This window comes from Cottoperca gobio, chromosome 18 (genome assembly GCF_900634415.1).
Source record: "Cottoperca gobio chromosome 18, fCotGob3.1, whole genome shotgun sequence".
Classification (NCBI taxonomy): Eukaryota; Metazoa; Chordata; class Actinopteri; order Perciformes; family Bovichtidae; genus Cottoperca; species Cottoperca gobio.
Window position 1 is genome coordinate 7,632,531 of NC_041372.1, and position 18,579 is coordinate 7,651,109.

Genomic DNA, 18,579 nt, shown 5'->3' on the forward strand with positions numbered 1-18,579 from the left:
CTTTTTTAAAGTATCGTTACAGGTGAAATAAATCAAATGTGTGTTGACATAGAGAATGCAAATCTATGCTTCAAAGTTATGACAGCTATGGGTAGGCCTATGGGCTACCTTTCTTAAACAAATGACTGTAAATACAGCTTATTTTGTCAGATATTCAAAATAAAATAAAAATATATAATAGTTTGCCTGCGCATGCTGATAAAATGTAAATAACGTGTAGACTACGTTACACAAACGAGTTTTTTTTATTTTCATCTAAATTATTACATTGATTTATTTGATGGGTTATGGCCACTAAAATGTTTATCCCAATATTAGTGATATGGGATGTCCTTTATTGCATTTTGCTAATTTTCACTCCGACAGAAACAAAAAGTCCCTTTTCTGTCTCGTATCAACATGATGGCGTAGCATTTGGCGCTGTAACATTAGTCCCTCCCATAAGGTGCTAACCGAGTTAGCTGCATGTCCTTGCCATGGTGTTTGCCTGGTCATGAACTGTTAACGTTAATGTTAGTCGGTAAAGCGGCAGTTGTCATTCATTCTCCGAGAGACGAGACGCACATTGCAGCTTTTAATAGGTAAGAAATCAAGTATAACACATTGAACCTAAACTAGAAGGTGTCTTGGTTATCAAAACTAGCCAATGCACTTAAGTTACTAACGCTACCTAGGCCTAGCAGTCAAGTGCATCTTTTGTAAAATATATGGCTACACTAAGCTAATTTACGGACTAACGTTAAACGTATAACGTGTTTAGTAAAGACAGTTACCTAAAACGGTGTGAAGGATGCTAAATAGCGTTGCTATCGACTGAAATCCTGAAAAACAAAACGGTCTAGCTAGCTAAACTAACAGCTAACTGGCTAACTAAACAACTAAATCGGCTACTTTCTTTAGCAGCTAACGAAAGTAAGCTGCAAAGCCACGATGTGCTGTGATTTGGAAAAAGTGTTGTGTGACATTTGTGTCTCTTTGTAACGTAATTTCATAGTTGGAATCGTAGGACTGTCGATACAAGCCAAAGTTAAACAATGCAAATCCATGCTATGTGCTCTATAGACTATACTAGCTAGCGTACATAAAACACTTCATTATCCGTGTTGTGTTTTGCAGAAAAGACTTCTATTTACTGCTAAATTACGAGCCAACCACAGCACTATCGCCACCAACTGTTTGTGGATGTGATCATCAAAGGTCCTGTTGATATGTGCCAAATGTGAGGTGATATGTTCACTTTTTCATAAAAGCATGAAACGTGCAGTTTGGGGCACTGATCCAACATCCTAAACTCTTGATGTATAGTTATTGACACTACTTTATTCTGTAATTGCGATTTCATGTTTGGTTCAGGAGAAATATGTAAAATACATAATTTAGTTATAGCCGAAAGTAAAATGGCTTCGATAAAAAGTTTCGTGCTATTATGAAAAAGTAAACATAATTTTCGTGTAGCACCTGGACTACATTGACAAAGGAACATGGTGAAAAAAAGAGTCCCTGATTTATACCCATAGTGGCAGGGTTACTAACTCGGGTTACAATCGTTTGTAAAATATACCCCTGATTTTCTCATTTGTTACATATGCATATTAATGGTTTTAATACGATGCAACATTTGGCTATTTGGAGACTTGTGATGACCCCATCCCGTTAATGTCTTTATATTTGATTTGAGTGTTATTTGCATCCGCTCTCCATTTGCACCAAGTTATGTAAATGTATATGGGAACATTTGTATTCATGTGTTCCTCATTATTTGGAGATTTTCAATGCATATAATCAACAGCAAGATGTCATCTGTTTAATTCACTTTATCCTTTGATGGATATATATATATCTTGTAGGAAACACACTGATTTATTGTAAACCTACGGATAGAAGATGGTCTTCTTGATGATAGATCACACTCCATTATTGAGAAGTAATCTTCCGTATAGTCAGTTGCTTCAAATTGGGAATCTTTTATTGATGATCATTTAAGCACATTTATGAGTGAGTCAAATAGTAACTCTTAAATTGAATTGTCTATTATTCCTATAATTAAAAAGTGTAGATTTTTCCAAAACTAAAATTAAGAGGCTGTACGACTTTATTTTGTGTCAAAGTTGTGTTGAACAACACATTTCTAATTGTGGTGAATCAGAATGATATATGATTCCCCATCTCAATCCAGGGGGAAGCTTTGTGAATGCATGCAAGTTTCATGTTTCCAAAATAAGAATAATGGTCATTTGGATTTCGGTTAAACAACTGGTCAAGGTTTTATTCGGGTCAAAAGAATTGTGATACCAGTAATCTTGATCTCTTCTCCTTCCTTACCCTTAGTGACGTAGAAGCTCCACCATGGTGAAAATATTCATCGGGAACTTGTCACCAGACACTACAGCCGATGAACTTCGCTCTCTCTTCTCCCAATATGGCAAGATTGGAGAATGCAGTATTGTCAAGAACTTTGGCTTTGTGCACATGGATGACAAAGCGGAGGCCGAAGAAGCCATCAGCAACCTCCACCATTACGAGCTAAATGGCCAGCCAATGAATGTAGAATTGAGCCGTGGCAAGTCGAGAGGATCCACTAAACTACATGTTGGCAACATTGCCTGTACCAACCAGGAGCTGAGGGCCAAGTTTGAAGAGTTTGGCTCCGTGTTGGAGTGTGACATAGTAAAAAACTATGCTTTTGTTCACATGGATCGAATGGAGGATGCCCTGGAAGTCATTAATCAGTTAGACAACACAGCTTTTAAAGGTGAACTCTAGGGCTGGGATTAATGGGGAGTTAACCATATATGGAAGGTGTAGTATCAAGAATATTTAATTCTGTGAATTGATAGGTAAGTTATGGACACACCGCAGGTAAGTAAAAAGGAAAAAAGATGAAGGGACAACGGTAAGTTGAAGAAAGTAAGGCAGCCCTTATTATCTTAAAGCTGGTATCCGTAATGTCGTTGGTAATTCTTGTAATACACAAATGGGCACCAGCTGCAGTTTATGATTGCCTTGTCAGGTCTGTTCTCATTGTAAATGCAAGTAAAGTCAGTTTAATACTGGAAGTAATGGATAGCATTTCATATCTGTGTTTTTACAAATCAAACTCGACTGCCTAGGCCAATTAAAAGCTGGATAAATGCCAAAACAGATGCGCATGCGGTACCGTTTATACTTATCCGGTTTCTGCACACTAATGTGTCACGTTTGCCCGCGGTCTCATAGATTTTCGGCTGCACATGCATGTCTTTGCGGGCCCTCTGCAACATTGTCGTGTGACGAAATCTTCGTCCTGCGGATCCTCGTAGTCATGGAAAGAATAATTTGAGCTGTCAAACTTTGCTGACTTATTTTAGCACTAGCTTATTCAAATAACAATATTACAAAATGGTTTGAGTTCCCTTTAGCCATTGCAGGGGGATAAGAATGTGGAAAGTTACATATTTCAGCTTTAATAACCATTTTCTATTGCTCAAATCATAAGCCATGTCTTATTGCTATTTTTGGAGTATTCTTGGTGTGCAATCACGTGATAAAACTGTCTAATGTATGCGTGCGATGCCATGTTGGATGAATAACAAATCAACAATGGCGTCTAAAGTGAACAACTACAACAATACAACTCCGACTTCTTCAAAGTATTCTGACTCTCTGGAGTCCTCTGCAAAGGCAAGATTCAGAGGAAAAGTCCAAATTTGTGGCCGTGACCCGTACACGCTAAAGCCGTCGGATTATATTGAGGATATGAGTCATTACCGCCGATTGAATATCCGGATATTGTGAACTACCTTGTGCTACAAACGTCGTGGGCAACCAACGCACAAATGAAGGCATACAAGAGCTTAGATGTTTATAATCAAATCAAATCAAATCAAATTTATTTGTATAGCCCAATATCACAAATTATACATTTGTCTCAGTGTGCTTTACAGACTGTACAGGTTACAACATCCTCTGTCCTTAGACCCTCGCATCGCACAAGGAAAAACTTCCTAAAAGAAACCCCAAAATTAAAGGGGAAAAAATGGAAGAAACCTCAGGGAGAGCAACTGAGGAGGGATCCCTCTCCCAGGACGGACAGACGTGCAATAGATGTTATAATGTCTTTGTTTCTGGATGGGTTGGTAGTCTTCTTACCAAACCACTGAAAGATGACCGGGTGCTCGTCCATGCCCGTGTTAATCACTCTCAAAGATCTCGAGATACACCGCTCAAGCCGTGGTTTGTGAGTGAGAAGAGCAACAATGTTATCCTCGCAAACGTAAACTTAGCTTTAGCATGAGCTCTTACCAGATATAAAGTGGTCGCCACACACACGGGTGAATTGTGCTTTTTCTTCTGTTAAATCCTCACGAGTTATGTTGCTAAACCAGTTTACGGCGTTCGGTAGACAGCAATTCATCCCTCTTTTGTGGATCGTTGTTTTTGATGATTATAGGAAATCTAAAGAACTGTTTCTCTGGGTCACGAGTAGCGTTATGACCACAATTATACACTGCACACAAGGTTGTCATTTTCTTTCAATCTTAGGCGTTTAAATACAAAGAAAATTACGAAGCGTTGCAGCAACTCACACATGAACGGCCGCCGTCTTGGTTGTGTATACATCCAACATGGTTGACTTCCGGGTTGGGAAATAAGCGTGACGTCACATGCACATGATCAATTATGAAGCTTTTTGACTGATTGATTTGGAGACTTTTGTATGCCAGGCAGGAAATGTCAAATATATTATTTAGAATAAATGCTGGCATAAGACTTAATGAGTCTTTTCTTTTTAAGGCAAACTGATGAGCGTGAAGCTTTCGACTAGCCGCCTGCGTACTGCGCCGGGAATGGGAGACCGATCGGGTTGTTATCGTTGCGGGCAGGAAGGCCACTGGTCCAAAGAATGCCCTCTAGACCAAAATGGCTTCCACAGAAACGGCTCAGAGCCAAAGTCTGATGAATACGATACCTCGAGATTTGGCGGGCGTGCTCGCAACAGGGGTTATCCGGACTTCAGTGGCGATCCAGATTATGGTGCCGGCTATGCTCCTGTACATGGTTTTTCCCGGGGTTCTGGTCACAGCAGCAGCATTGCAGGGTACAGAAGGGGTTCAGGCTACGAGAGTGCAATGAGATACGGGCCGCATCCAGGTTACGGCATAAGCGCTGTTGCTGAACATAGCATGGCTCGGATGTATGGCAGTGAGGCGGCATACAGGAGCAACAGCTCACTCTATGGCGCGGTACCAACCTACCCAATGCAACGGTCGCCTTATGAGGAAAGAGATCCATACGGGGTTGTGGACTACTACGAGAAGTACAGGGCCAATTCTTACGGCGGCAGTTATTTCGAGGAACGTCGCGCTGTCCCCTTGCCTGCTCCATCAACATCTTCCACAGCTTTAATGAGGGAACGTCTGCCCCCCTCTAGCCTCGACCCATACGAGTGCCCTCCCGTCCCTCATCCAGCAGCCCCAGTCTCCTCATACTACGCACGTGACCGGAGTCCGATTCGGAGAGTCCCTATCGAGGCAGATGGATACGCATATGAGCGTTCGCGGCTTTCCCCGGTGCCCGCCCTCCCAAGAAGTTCTACCTATGGCCACCTGCGGGATCCCGCCGTCGATCGGGCACGATATACATACTAATCCTTGTTGCATACAGCCAGGTGAGAGCTGTCTGACATTTAGTCGATAGGATAGCCTAAGTGCCATTGGAATCACTGAAAATGAAACATTCAACATAATATGTCATTGGTAATATCAAAGGCAAAAGTCAGCCCTCTGTGTATGTGAGGCGTTTGGGTAGTAAGAATAAGGCTACAATAAAGCTTACCAACCATAATAGCCAACAAGTATATTTCAATGTGAATGGTTGTCTGCCCTCACATGCTATGATTTCATTCCAGGTACTCTGAAATGCAGTACAACTTATGCTCCGTTGACCACCTTTCATTGTCCTATTTACGTGTTGTGCTATTGGTGCCGTTCTGAAATGGTTTAGCCTAACTGCAGATACCGGGTTTATCCACATCCTGGTTGACGTCTATTCATGAGACTGTAAGAACTTAATTTTTGCCCCTCTTAAATTAACTATATGTTTATACTCTATTTAGACTCAGTTAATAGAAGCAAATTAAATTAGTGCATGGTGCATGTTTTAAAGGCGAGTCTTAGTCACACTAATTGAATTTAATATTTTTTTCAGCTGAATTTAATGTATTACCATGTTCATTTTACTGTATTTGTGTTTGTGTAAGTTCACATTGTTATTTGATATGTGAAGCAATGGAAAAACAAATTTGAATACTCTTCAAATACTGTTTCATCACCTACATTGTTTAACCTGTGGGCATAAATGTCACACCTGTACCAAATATGGACCAGCACAGTTATAAAAATGGTTACACTTTTGTATTTTAGTTATATCAAACTTTTATTTTTATTTTTACTAAGTTAACTTTTATCCAGCTGCATTGTGATTTTTTTTGTCACTAGGCACATTACTTACATTAAATAGATTTTCATTGCTGTGATAAATATGAGGCTTTTCATTTTGAACATATGTTATAGTTTCATAATCAACATGACGTCAAATGTCTATGTTGTCAGTATTGATTTCTAATGAAGAGGTTAAAAATAAAATCTGTTTGTCTAAAGCCTGAAAACTGTGACCTGTGTGTTTCTTCTGCATCATCTGGTATATTGTCAAATGGCATTAACAGCTAAGCGCAACAGTCAAATCAAAAAATATAAATTGGAGGGTGGTGGTGGGGGAAGTAAGGTCAAATAAATGCCACACATGATCCCATTTAACTCTAAATGTGTCTTGCTGGTGTTGGTCCTGGACCATATCAACTCTGAATTGTAGGAAGACATAATGACAGGGTGACACATGCAGTACAGTGGGTTACTGTGCATATACAACATTGACATGTATAGGTATTACTCATTTTGGCCACATTAGACTGAATATAAATTAGAGCGTTCCTAATGGCCAATATATTAATTTCTTTTAATTTTAGGTGTGAATGCCAATTCAGAGGTCTGAAGCCAAGATTATCTGTCAATGATGCTGAGGATGCTTTGCCACTGGACACCAAGTTCCACCAAGCTTTATGAATGCTTGCCAGCTGTTCAATTCTTCTAGTGTTTGTACTTTATTTGCACTGCTGGCAAATAAAGGACTTTGAAGTTATGTAAGGGCCTACATTCATACAAGTGCATACTTAGTAATGTTTATTAATTTATTGTTCATATTCAGAGCCATAACATTTTATTACTTTGTAAGCTTATTGGGCTTGTTAGAGATGGGTGGAAATAAAAGGGATTGATATTCATAAGAACCAATCACTTTTTAGAACGGGAATAACGAATAAAATATTGCCCAATAGAACACTGCTTGGTCTGGCCAATAGGAATGCTTTATACTACAGCGAGCATCCCACGTCCATGGGATGATCCTTTGTGGTTTTCGGTTGGGCGCCATTTTGATTAAAGTAATGTGAGGGAGGATTGTTGGCGATACTGTTAGATATTTTCTCAATTTAAACGAATTTATACCCGAGTCGACTGACGTTTGACGGAGACTAAACCATTTGAGGACACCGAATATGGCTACGGGCGCAAATGCAACTCCTTTAGGGAAGTTGCACCCCAGTATTGGCGCTAAACGAGGATTTGACGCTGGGCCTGGTGCTGGGAACGGGTTGATGCCAACACCGGGGCCGCCTGCAGCCTTTCCTTCTATACAAGCTTTCCAGCCTGCGATGCCGAGCGCATCTTTTCCGCAACCACATCAGTTCAATCCTGGGACAAATTTTTCGACCCCGGCTCAACAACAACCGGCTACGGGGGGCGGACTGGCCAAACCAGGTAACTGAACCAAACATCTGTTAACATTAGAAGCCCTTGAAGAGGCATGAGATAACGCTAGCCAAGTAGCTAATGTGGCTAAGTATAATAGGTTAAAGGCCCCACATGAAGCCCCGGCCTTGCGCAAATTTGAGACAGTCCCATTTACCATGAATGTATTACGAGAACATTTAACGTCAGTTAGCAATGACATTTTGGCGAGTAACGTTAGCTAACGTTAGTTAGCTCTCGAGCCTGCACAAACGGAGGCTTTCCGCGGCCACTGTTAGAATTTGCTCATAAAACGGATAATGTTGAACCATTAATGAATGTCGTCCACGTTTGGGTAATAAATACAATGTGTAACGTTGGACCTCTTGGTTAACGATAACTTGCTGCGCAGTGTTGTAACTTTATTTTGTTATTAACTTATTTGGAATACGGAATAGACCAAAGCGTTTAGTTCTGCGTCAGCATAAATATTGTCAAGACAATATTGTTTAAGACTGCAGGAAATGCCGCGTTAACACCTAGAGTATATCTTAGGTCGACAGAAAACGTCTGTTTATAACGTCTTACGGTGTTTGGACAGTTAAAGCTTCAATTCTATTGGTTGCAACACAACCATCCCTTTTCACATATGGGCTACGTTGTGGCCATGCGGCCTCTTGCTACGGGGTTATTATTATTATTATTATTATTATAGGAAACTTATTTAATATTTGAAAGTTCATCAGGGGATGCATTTATGCCAGTAATTTTACACACACTTTCGTGTTCCTTAACTAACAGAAATACATTAAAAATATATAGGAAGTCCGTTGGCAGAGTTCATGAAAGGAAGACGTGTATATTATTTTCTACTATATATTGGTGGGGTGGGGGACAGGTGGGTATTTTTAACACTGTATTTTATGCCACTTTAAGATGGTATTATTTTTGTCCAACCCTGTTCCATAGACAAAATATCTCATATCAAATATTTAATTCCGAGCAAGGTATGGTTGAGTGGCACTTGAGTGGATTTATGTACATCCTGTAAATTCACGCATAAACTACAATCAAGATCAATAATATTCCCTGTTTCTCTCAGTAGATTTCAGTCAGAAGAAATCAAGGAAGAAGAGTCGCTGGAGCAGCGAGACACCTGATCAGAAGACAGTTATACCAGGCATGCCCACTGTTATTCCCCCTGGACTGACCCGTGATCAAGAGAGAGCCTACATAGGTAATTATTTTATTTAAATAAAAGAAAATAATCTCTTAATAATTAAAGTTGCCATATTATTGTAATTATAAATGCAGTTTTGTTTCATAATGTCCCATCTATTACATCTGTTTGAAATTTTAGTTTTCTTACATGCTGCATACCAGTAATAATGTTGCATTTATGTCCTGTTTGCTGAATTCCCAACAGTTAGAGCTCTCTAAAGGCACCCACAAGATGCATTACTAACCGTAATCTTCCAAGCGTATTTCCAATGCATTTGATGGTGACATTACTTTGTTACACAAAATGGGAAATGTCTAATTTTGCTCCAACTGTTGAGACAAAGCAATCATTTCCAATGAGCAATGATTATAACATGATGATGTAAATTGTTAATTTCTCTTTATTGGAAGTAAAGTGGTTCTGCTGTGGCAAATGTTTCTGTGGTCTTATGGTTTGCATACCATTGGGCACCCATTAGCAAGAGGAGTTTGAGATAGATGATTAAACACCACTGCTTGCTGATATCTGTCCTGAGCTGCAGGTTGCTACTCACTGTCTTGCCTGATCCCCTACACACCATCAGTATTGTTCCTGTGCATGGAGACGTTACTCATAATGTCCTAACATGCCAAAATGTGCTTTTGTTTATATTGGTCTAAGTGTGAGCAATGCTGCTTCAATGGCAAATCAATCCGACAAATTTTAATTACTTAACCAGTTGATTTAGTGGGCATTGCAAATTGGGAACACTTGATTACTGTTATTGTGCTTTGAGTTTGGCCTGTAAAAAGATCATATGAAACAAATTGTTTTGAACCACAAATGCCTTCCAGCAGCAGTGTAGCACCAAAATACTGCCTTCAAAGACCCTCAATGGGGTGTTCTGAAGCAGATAAGTACTTTTTTGTCAATAACTGACATTGTTATTGATTCTGTTCACTCATTGGTAATGGTTGTTCTTCCTTGGTATGTAAACATTCATTTGTGCCCACCTTCTGTTGGTCACACTTATCGTTTCCTTTGCTCATTCAGTAGATCCCCTAAAACAATCCAAGGGAAGTGTTTTTAAGATGAAATTGCTGTGAACCACAATTCACAGGGCCTGTATTAATCAATTAATCTCTATAATCAAAAGTAATTGTTTCAGGGACCAGTGAATCTGTGTTTGGGGGTATGTCATTACAGCTTTCATAATGTGCATGGGATGACTGATTTTTATTTTTTCATTGCCATGTAAATGTAAGAATTATCTCTGTCACTGCTGCCCCTCAGTGCTAGATCTGCAAAGAGTGACTATGATCACCTTTTTTGTTATTGAAACGGGCAAAACAAAAAGACCAATCAGTGATTTTTAGACCCCATGTGTCCTTAAAATGCCAAAGCCGTTAAACATAATGTGCTGCAGTATTTGAAGGCCCTGTCGGCTTAGGTTTGAATTATGAATAGTTTGGCAGGCATTTTTAGGAATCATGGTCTAGACATTTACTGATGTGTTGCCATGTTTTATCATTGTCTGAGAAAAGCTTAGTTTGGTTTATGCTAATGTAAATAACCTCCAGAACATATTCATATCGGGTAATGTGTTCCTCTGCTGTTCTCAGATATGAGTAAGTGGTTTCATGCTTTAGAATCTTATCAGATGTTAATTTGATCTCCCTTTTTATTTTTTATTTAACAGACTCACCGTTTGACTTTACCTCAGTATTGTATGAGACAGGGCTCTAATGTGCAGAGCGTTGTCTCTCTGATGTTGTTGTGGTAACCACATTTCTCTCCATCCTTGTTTTTCTTTCCTAACCTGAATTCTTCCAGTCCAACTGCAGATTGAAGACCAGACTCGTAAACTGCGTACAGGAGACCTGGGAATCCCTGTTAACCCTGAGGACAGGTCGGAAAAAGATTAAACCCATGAACAGTAACATTTTCTCTACCTTCTTGACTTTTTGGAAGACAGATGTTGATTTTCAGTATATATGTGGTTGTTAGCCTCAATCTCAAATTTCAAAGTAGTTTTAACTGGCAGATGCTTAGTTTTTCATAAAGTGAAAGCCTAGTGCTATAGGAGAATTTATCTACATTATTATATTTATATGCATATAATATATGCATATTTCCCCCCCAAAACAATGAGACCGTGTTTGCAATTACATCAAACTAAAACTAATTCTATTGCCTTTTTTTCTTCAATTTATTAAATTAAATTGAACAAGACATTTCTTTTTAATAATTAGTGCATGAAAAAGATCAGCTAAAGTGTAAAGTCGTATGAAATGAATTTAACAATTGGTTGTAAGTGATAAATGTACACAATTAAATGTTACATTTCCTTCTTGACTGGAAACAGTAGTTTGACCAAAAACAAACAACTCAAATTCCACTTTGTGGATTTGTTTTGAGTTTTTAATTCAATCTCATGGTCTTCCAGAGAAGGAGGAAGTTTGCTCAGAGCCAAACTACCATCCTTGAGTTGATTGTTTGTGTTTTTCTATATTTATTTAGTCAGTCAGTCAAACTCAGTTTTTATAGAATCTCAGTTTCATTATGATGTAATGAAAAACAATGTTTCAATCTTGGATAAAAAAACCAAATAATTTAATTTAAAAATAGAGATAGTGTCCAAAGTGGAAGCGAGCAGGGGGATATGAATGCTTGGGCAACCCACTGTATATAAGTCAATGTAGTTGAGTTGAGATGTATTCCAGCTGAGAATAATTTAGCAAATCACTGCCAGAACCAAGAGTTCTACAGGATCAACCTAACACAAAATATGAAAAAGAAACTCACATTTGCACACAAAAAAAGAAACATTTACACTCTTTTTATTGGATTAATTCTCACTTTACTTTAGCCCTCTAGTATTTATGCATCATGTTTTCATCCTCTGCTGTTTATGTGTCTGATGTGCTGTGTGAATATATGAATACATATATAATGTATAATGTATAAAGATTTTCCTCTGAAACAGGTTTGGGTCAAAGCACCTTAATTAGCATTGATTATTTAATATCTTTTTAGCTTAAATCGTAATAATAGTTTAAATCGTTCAGATGAATTGTTAGTTGGTAACCACCAAGTCCCCACAATTGATATTGCCTTGTCTGGCTTTTTTACTTACTTGATATTATATAACTTTTTGCGAGTGATGATTGAGCTCATGGCCTGTAGCCTATATGATAACATACCAGTGATCAAGAGGTTTCGGTTTAGACTCAACAAATGATTTGTCGCTGGTTATCTGTGGGTTTCCCGTAATGTGGCTTTAAACATTTCCACCCAGGGGGGGTAGAGGGACATGTTCCAGTTCTCCCTCTGGACTCTTGAAGTCTGGAAGAAAACTGCCAGAATTGTATGTGTTCTGGAAAAGCAGTGGCCATCTTATAACATAGTTTCCATAAGGCTCTGTTCCCGCAGGACGTGGCTTGCTCTGAAGAGTGTGTGAAGTTGATCTTTTGTTAGCTAGAGTCCCTGTCGCCTGTTCACTGTATAGTTTCTCCTCATAATCAGACATTTCCACAGCAACCAAAAAGTTGATTGCAGAGCTGCAGCACTCTTATAAATCACTCCCCAATCTAATGTGACAAAACCAAGGGGGGTGTTTCAGGTTGTCACCGTTGGAAGTTTGACCCATAAAAGGACAAACCAATTTTTTTTTCTCACTCTTCACATCACATGGACATAAATGTGGCTCTCTGATGGGAGAGCATAGGAAAAGGTGGATATCTAATCTTAATTCCTTTTCTCTAACCCAAATTACCCCACATCAACCTAACCCTTTTTCAAGCACAGAGCCTCCTTAACGCAGCAACACAGGTTTTCAGCATCCAAGGGGCGGTACGGACCTCTTCCGCCACGCCAACACCAAGCAACTCTCAAAGCCAGCGTTTCTGCTTAGGATTGCGAATTTTGCTTTGGTTTCTTTTTCTCACCTCCCAACTTTCCTTTCTTGTAGGCCAACAATCCTGTATACAGGTTTAGTTATGGCCATGTCATTGTTTTTTTCTTTGTGGCTGATGCCCCTCTGGTTAATGACCACTATACAGCTTTGGTTGCCCCCCCCTTTTTTTTATACCCATAATTGTATAAAAGAATGGACTCTAGCCTTTGAAATGTCAGTGCAGAGTTCCTACATAATTTTCTTTTCGTTTTGAGTTTGCTCTTGCACTGGCCATGAGTCACGTAGTCTTTCTGAGAATTCTCTCAGTAGATCCAAATTTCCAAAACTGTTTTTTAAATGTAACATTGTTTCTAAGACATGTCAGTACCCATTGATTCAAAATTCTTACTGAAGATTTGAAATTCTTAAAAGTATTAGTTAGCTGTAGGGAGTCTGTGTGATTGTTTATGGCAGCGCTCCACTTCTAGAAAGGTATTGATGACGTCTTTCTTGTCTTTTGTCTGCCATTTTCAGGTCTCCTTCTCCGGAGCCCATCTACAACAGCGAGGGCAAGAGGTTAAACACCCGCGAGTATCGCACACGAAAGAAGATCGAGGAGGAGCGTCACTCGCTCATCACTGAGATGGTTGGCCTCAACCCTGACTTCAAACCTCCTGCCGACTATAAGTATGATTTATTTGTTTGTTTTCCTCTAACCACCAGTTTTATTTTGGCTGTAGACACAGCCTGTGTTAACTAATATATTAAATATATGTTTTTTAAGTGACAAGAGGATCTTGTAGGTTACTGGAAAACCAATTTGTAAAATCAGAAAGCTGCTCCTAGTAAATTTTTATCTTGTATTTCTTTCCTGCAGACCTCCAGCCACCAGAGTCAACGACAAAGTTATGATCCCCCAAGATGAATACCCTGAAATCAACTTTGTTGGTCTACTAATCGGGCCACGGTAAGTTAGGCTCAATATTACTATCATATTGCATTTTTTACATACATCTATAAGCAAGTAAGTTAACAGCCTGTTCAGTTGAAATTGACCTTAGCTTCTCCCTTTTTTCTGTTTTACCAGTGGTAATACATTGAAGAACATTGAGAAGGAGTGCTGCGCCAAGATCATGATCCGAGGTAAAGGCTCTGTGAAGGAGGGGAAAGTGGGCCGAAAGGATGGACAGATGCTGCCAGGGGAAGATGAGCCTCTGCATGCCCTGGTCACCGCCAACACAATGGAGAACGTCAAGAAAGCTGTAGAGCAGGTTAGATCAACTCAGCTGTTCTCATGATCTTTTCTCAGAGTGACCTTTATTGCTATAAGTGTTCAATATGCCTATGGGACTGTACATTATTACCAGTACATGAATGCTGGAAAAAAATATTTGTCCACAGATACGCAACATTCTGAAGCAAGGCATTGAGACGCCCGAGGATCAGAATGACCTGCGAAAGATGCAGCTGAGGGAGCTGGCCAGACTTAATGGCACACTGAGGGAAGACGACAACAGGTCAGTGTAACATGTGTGACTGTGGTGGAGCTTTATGCACAGTTCAATGTTGGGAGATTATTGGTGATGAATGTATGAGAAAGGAAATTTCAGGGGAAAGTATTATTCTGAGTTTACCAGAACACCACTGAAGACAGTATGTGCCCGTTTGTCTTTGTAGGATCCTTCGCCCCTGGCAGAACTCTGAGCCACGCAGCATCACCAACACCACCCTCTGTACCAAGTGTGGTGGAGCAGGCCACATCTCCTCTGACTGCAAGTACACCAGGTGATGATCAGTTTATCCATTCTCAAAATTTAAACTGAAAGTCCAATTTGTTTGTTTAGTGTTGTGAGTCTTTTTGTAACAATGTTTGCTGCTTTGCTTTGTGTAGCTCATTCGCTGCTCACAGAGCGACGGGTGGCGAGCCCCCTCAGTCAGCCCAGGACAAGGCTCGTATGGACAAGGAGTATCTTTCCCTGATGGCTGAGCTAGGGGAGGCTCCGGTCCCCACATCTGGTGGAGGACACTCCAACAACCACGGAGGAGGGCCTCGGTCCTCATCACAAAACAATAACCAGCCACCACCGGTTAGTTGGATACACGCATGATTTCATTCCATTTTCCCGTTTGTGCAGAAATGTGTGTTAAACTGGTGACTTGTTTGTGTGCAGCAGAACCGGCCTCCTTGGATGAACTCTGGTCAGAATGATAACAGGAGCTACCATGGCATGCATGGAGGTCATGGAAGTCATGGAGGCCATGGAGGAGGTCATGGTGGCCATGGAGGAGGCCATGGAGGACCCCACAACTTCCCTCCCCCGATGCCCAGCATGGGAGGTCCCCCTATGCCCCCCAACCCCAATGGCCTGCCTCCCCCCTGGATGCAGCCTCCTCCGCCTCCCATGGGCCAGGGTCCAGGACCTCACGGACACCCCATGGGTAAGAGCTGAGACTTATGGGTTCAGGTTTTTTCTTCTTTTCTTTTTTTACTCGTTAAAAGTCCCATTTGGATTGGATTCATTTAACTGGGAGAGTTAAAATCATCACACCTCCTCTAGAGAAATAAATCCAGTCCAAATGGAGCTTCAGAGAGCTGACAGATACTGGAAAACAATATTGAGTGTAAGAAAGGAAATAGGTTTTACTCCAGTAGGTTATGTTATTGACACATCATCATCCCATCAACCTCTGGAATAATCTAGATCTTGGATCTCAAACTAGAACTTGTGCAGCCACTAGTTTTTAATTACATGCTCATTTAATAACAAGCTCCTCACTGTCATTATGAATGATAACCAAATTGAAATCTGCAACAGAACACGAACAGAACAGTTCACGTGTTGTGTAACAATGAGATTAAACTGTGGCACCAAAAGTTAGGACGAAAATGAAAATGTTTGAATTTTGGTTTCCTTGTAGGTCTGCTGCCACCTCCAATGGGCATGATGCCACCTCCACCTCCTCCCCCAAGCAACCAGCCGCCTCCTCCCCCCGCTGGACCTCTGCCACCATGGCAACAACAAGCTCCACCTCCCCCTCCAACGAGCAGCATGGCAACCAGTACACCGCTACCCTGGCAACAGAGTAAGATCACACAAAAAATTGTATTTGAGACCATTCTGTTGTTCTTTACTGAATATACAAACGGCTCTATGAAGAAGACAGTCGGCTCATGTTTTACTTTTACTTGCACTGTATTGTGGGATACCAAGTCCACTAAATAGGCAATGATCATTTAACTTAACATTGTGGCAACCCTACAAAATGCCTGATGCAAAATTTCACAATGTAGTACAGATCTCTTCTTCTGTATGAAGTGTTGCCCATAGTAGTGGGCCCCGACAATTTGAGTGACCTAAATACCAAACAGTGTTTTAGTCTGGAGAATAATAGGCTATTACTTGTGCTACTGTCCCAATTAACCGCATCTTGGTCATCACAAAAGCTAGATTCAGCTGATTCAGAGAGCTGGCTCTCCTGTATGTGGTAATGGTAACAATAAATCCTCACTTATGTGTTTTTGCACACATTAAAACTCACTTAATCCTCTCCTTAAATTGGATGACATCAGCACATTTACATGGTTGTCCAGTAATGAAGTTACATATGGCTATGTAGGCAAATTGATGTTAGGACAAGCATTTTGAAATACATCACATTGACATACAATCACTGTTTCTGTTGAAACATGAATGTGCCATGTTTGCAGACGTGAGTGTCTGTTAGCTTATAACTCATGGAGCCACATATCACAATAGTGATTTATCAATGTCCGCAGTGGAAAACGAAATAGAGAAAAGGCCCTTGTACCAAAATTGAGTCGGGCCATGCGGTGGAAATGAGGCATTTCTTGTAGTGTGAGGTGACTGTGAAAGTTTTGATGATGGTAAAGAGTTAACCTCCAGCTGCCCCCCCTGCAGATACCACCACAACGTCCAGCCCTGGCAGCGGCACCCTGCCTCCATGGCAGCAGCCCCAGCAGCCTGCGACCTCTGGAGCCCAGCCCCCACCACCCCTGGGTACCCCATCCATGGTGCCGCCTCCCCCTGGCGTCCAGCCCCCGTTGCCTCCAGGAGCCCCTCCTCCTCCCCCTCCACCACCTCCAGGCTCAACTGGCATGATGTATGCCCCCCCACCTCCCCCCCCACCCATGGACCCTTCCAACTTTGTCACCATGATGGGGATGGGGGTACCGGGGATGCCCCCCTTCGGCATGCCTCCAGCCCCTCCACCTCCTCCACCTCAGAATTAACCCTGCCACAGAAGAATCGTCCTCCCACAAGAGTTTCCACCCTTCAGCACATTGTGGATGTGTGCTCACAGAAAAAGTATAACCAGTGCTTTATTTTTTATTGATCCTGGATATTGTGATGGCATTTCTGAAACAATGAAAGGTTGTGTTAGTTAAATTTGTAAAGTTGCGTAACTTTAGTAAATGAGTTATTTTTCCCGTTTTTAAAGTTTGTGTTAACAGAAAGCTCCTTGTGTGCATACAAACATTTTTGCTCTCGGGCACATTCTGCATTGCTCCCGTAGTTTGTCACATTTCTTGTATACCAAATAAACTGCTCAAATAGCCGGCCAGAAGATTAATATTTGCTCAACAGTCTCATCGCTTCAAATGTTCAATTCAGACCATAACACTGCTCTATTATTGGATTTAATATATTGAAGTTCAACTTGCATGATCCATTGTAAACACCTCACTCACAAATTTATACTGTTATGTTCCCTATGTTGGCTTTGAGTTGAAATAAGATTAATATTTTTGTAATAACGAGATGTGAAGTGTATCTTAGTTCTGTCAGAAAACCTTTTTGTAGTAACTGTCTCAGATTGTTTTCCAGAAATTCCCAGGGTTTTAATTGTTTTTCTTTTGTTACTTGCCTGCGTCTCAGTTGTGACATTAAGTTTGAAAATGGGGACTTGATGCTGCGATCTTCCAGCTTCTGACCCCCTGCACTACTTGAATGCTAAAAATCTGATATACCCTTGTTTTTCTTAATCTCTTGCTCTGATAAGAAGCTGTGTGCAGTGTTTGTGTTGCTTCTGCAAGGACAAAAATATCAGTTTTGTCCCTCGAATTATTAGAGAAGAAAAATGTTAGTTTTACTCTGTTTTCTGGAATCAGTCTTTTGTGTTTCTGGCGCTAGCCTGAATGAAAAGCTGTTGAAATCTTGCTTGGTTTAACATTAAACTGATCCATTTCACCTTTTTGTCATTGAGCACAGACTGGTTTTTCCTCAGACCCTTTGTGTCAGAATGAGAGTTCAAGAGTTGTTCTTTTTCAGGCAAGGCCCTGCTGGCTTCCTCATTCAAATGCGTTACATAACCTGGTTTTGTCATGGGTGTCTGGTACATTCCAAACTGCAGAAAGTCTGCACTAAGAGAGACAAAGTATATCGTTTTTTTTTTTAAGTCTTAGCGTTGTATGGAATTTCTGCACATTTACTTTATCATAACGTTGACCTTTGGTTGAAAGTTCTGCAAAATTATAGTAAATTAATCTTCCGTTAGATTTTCCCATACTTATTACTGTTTTTGAGGTCATGAATCAACTTTCACGTTTAATTAGATATTTTTCTACTTTCACTTGTTCAACTTGACACATTTAGTAAAAATAAATGACATGTCAACCTAACACTTTACTTCCCCCATTT

The 18,579-nt window shown here is 40.4% G+C and overlaps 2 protein-coding genes across 10 annotated transcripts; both read left to right on the plus strand.

The window, feature by feature from the left end:
- The first annotated feature begins 394 nt into the window (after positions 1-394).
- Positions 395-6,646, plus strand: LOC115023874 (RNA-binding protein 4.1-like). Of its 4 annotated transcripts, none has more exons than XM_029455192.1 (4): positions 395-581; positions 1,117-1,224; positions 2,329-2,752; positions 4,774-6,646. In XM_029455192.1, the coding sequence occupies exons 3-4, from the start codon at positions 2,347-2,349 to the stop codon at positions 5,625-5,627; spliced, it is 1,260 nt and encodes a 419-aa protein (XP_029311052.1). In that variant the 5' UTR covers positions 395-581; positions 1,117-1,224; positions 2,329-2,346; the 3' UTR covers positions 5,628-6,646. The 4 variants fall into 4 exon arrangements, with proteins under 4 accessions (XP_029311052.1, XP_029311053.1, XP_029311051.1 ...); XM_029455193.1 differs by having other exon boundaries at positions 1,117-1,219; XM_029455191.1 differs by lacking the exon at positions 1,117-1,224.
- Positions 6,647-7,441: 795 nt separating this feature from the next.
- On the plus strand, positions 7,442-18,135 carry sf1 (splicing factor 1). Of its 6 annotated transcripts, none has more exons than XM_029454697.1 (12): positions 7,442-7,853; positions 8,929-9,060; positions 10,858-10,933; positions 13,454-13,606; positions 13,797-13,886; positions 14,007-14,190; positions 14,321-14,436; positions 14,597-14,704; positions 14,811-15,006; positions 15,094-15,358; positions 15,839-16,003; positions 16,840-18,135. In XM_029454697.1, the coding sequence occupies exons 1-12, from the start codon at positions 7,592-7,594 to the stop codon at positions 17,169-17,171; spliced, it is 2,079 nt and encodes a 692-aa protein (XP_029310557.1). In that variant the 5' UTR covers positions 7,442-7,591; the 3' UTR covers positions 17,172-18,135. The 6 variants fall into 6 exon arrangements, with proteins under 6 accessions (XP_029310557.1, XP_029310555.1, XP_029310556.1 ...); XM_029454695.1 differs by having other exon boundaries at positions 7,443-7,853; positions 15,091-15,358; XM_029454696.1 differs by having other exon boundaries at positions 7,444-7,853; positions 8,926-9,060.
- Positions 18,136-18,579: the final 444 nt, after the last annotated feature.

Coding starts and splice junctions, on each gene's coding strand:
- LOC115023874 (XM_029455192.1), top strand. CDS start 2,347: ATGGTGAAAATATTCATCGGGAACTTGTCACCAGACACTACAGCCGAT. Junction 2,753..4,773: donor AGACAACACAGCTTTTAAAG/GTGAACTCTAGG, acceptor TTTCTTTTTAAG/GCAAACTGATGAGCGTGAAG.
- sf1 (XM_029454694.1), top strand. CDS start 7,592: ATGGCTACGGGCGCAAATGCAACTCCTTTAGGGAAGTTGCACCCCAGT. Junction 14,437..14,596: donor CTGAGGGAAGACGACAACAG/GTCAGTGTAACA, acceptor TTGTCTTTGTAG/GATCCTTCGCCCCTGGCAGA. Junction 16,004..16,839: donor ACCGCTACCCTGGCAACAGA/GTAAGATCACAC, acceptor CCCCCCCTGCAG/ATACCACCACAACGTCCAGC.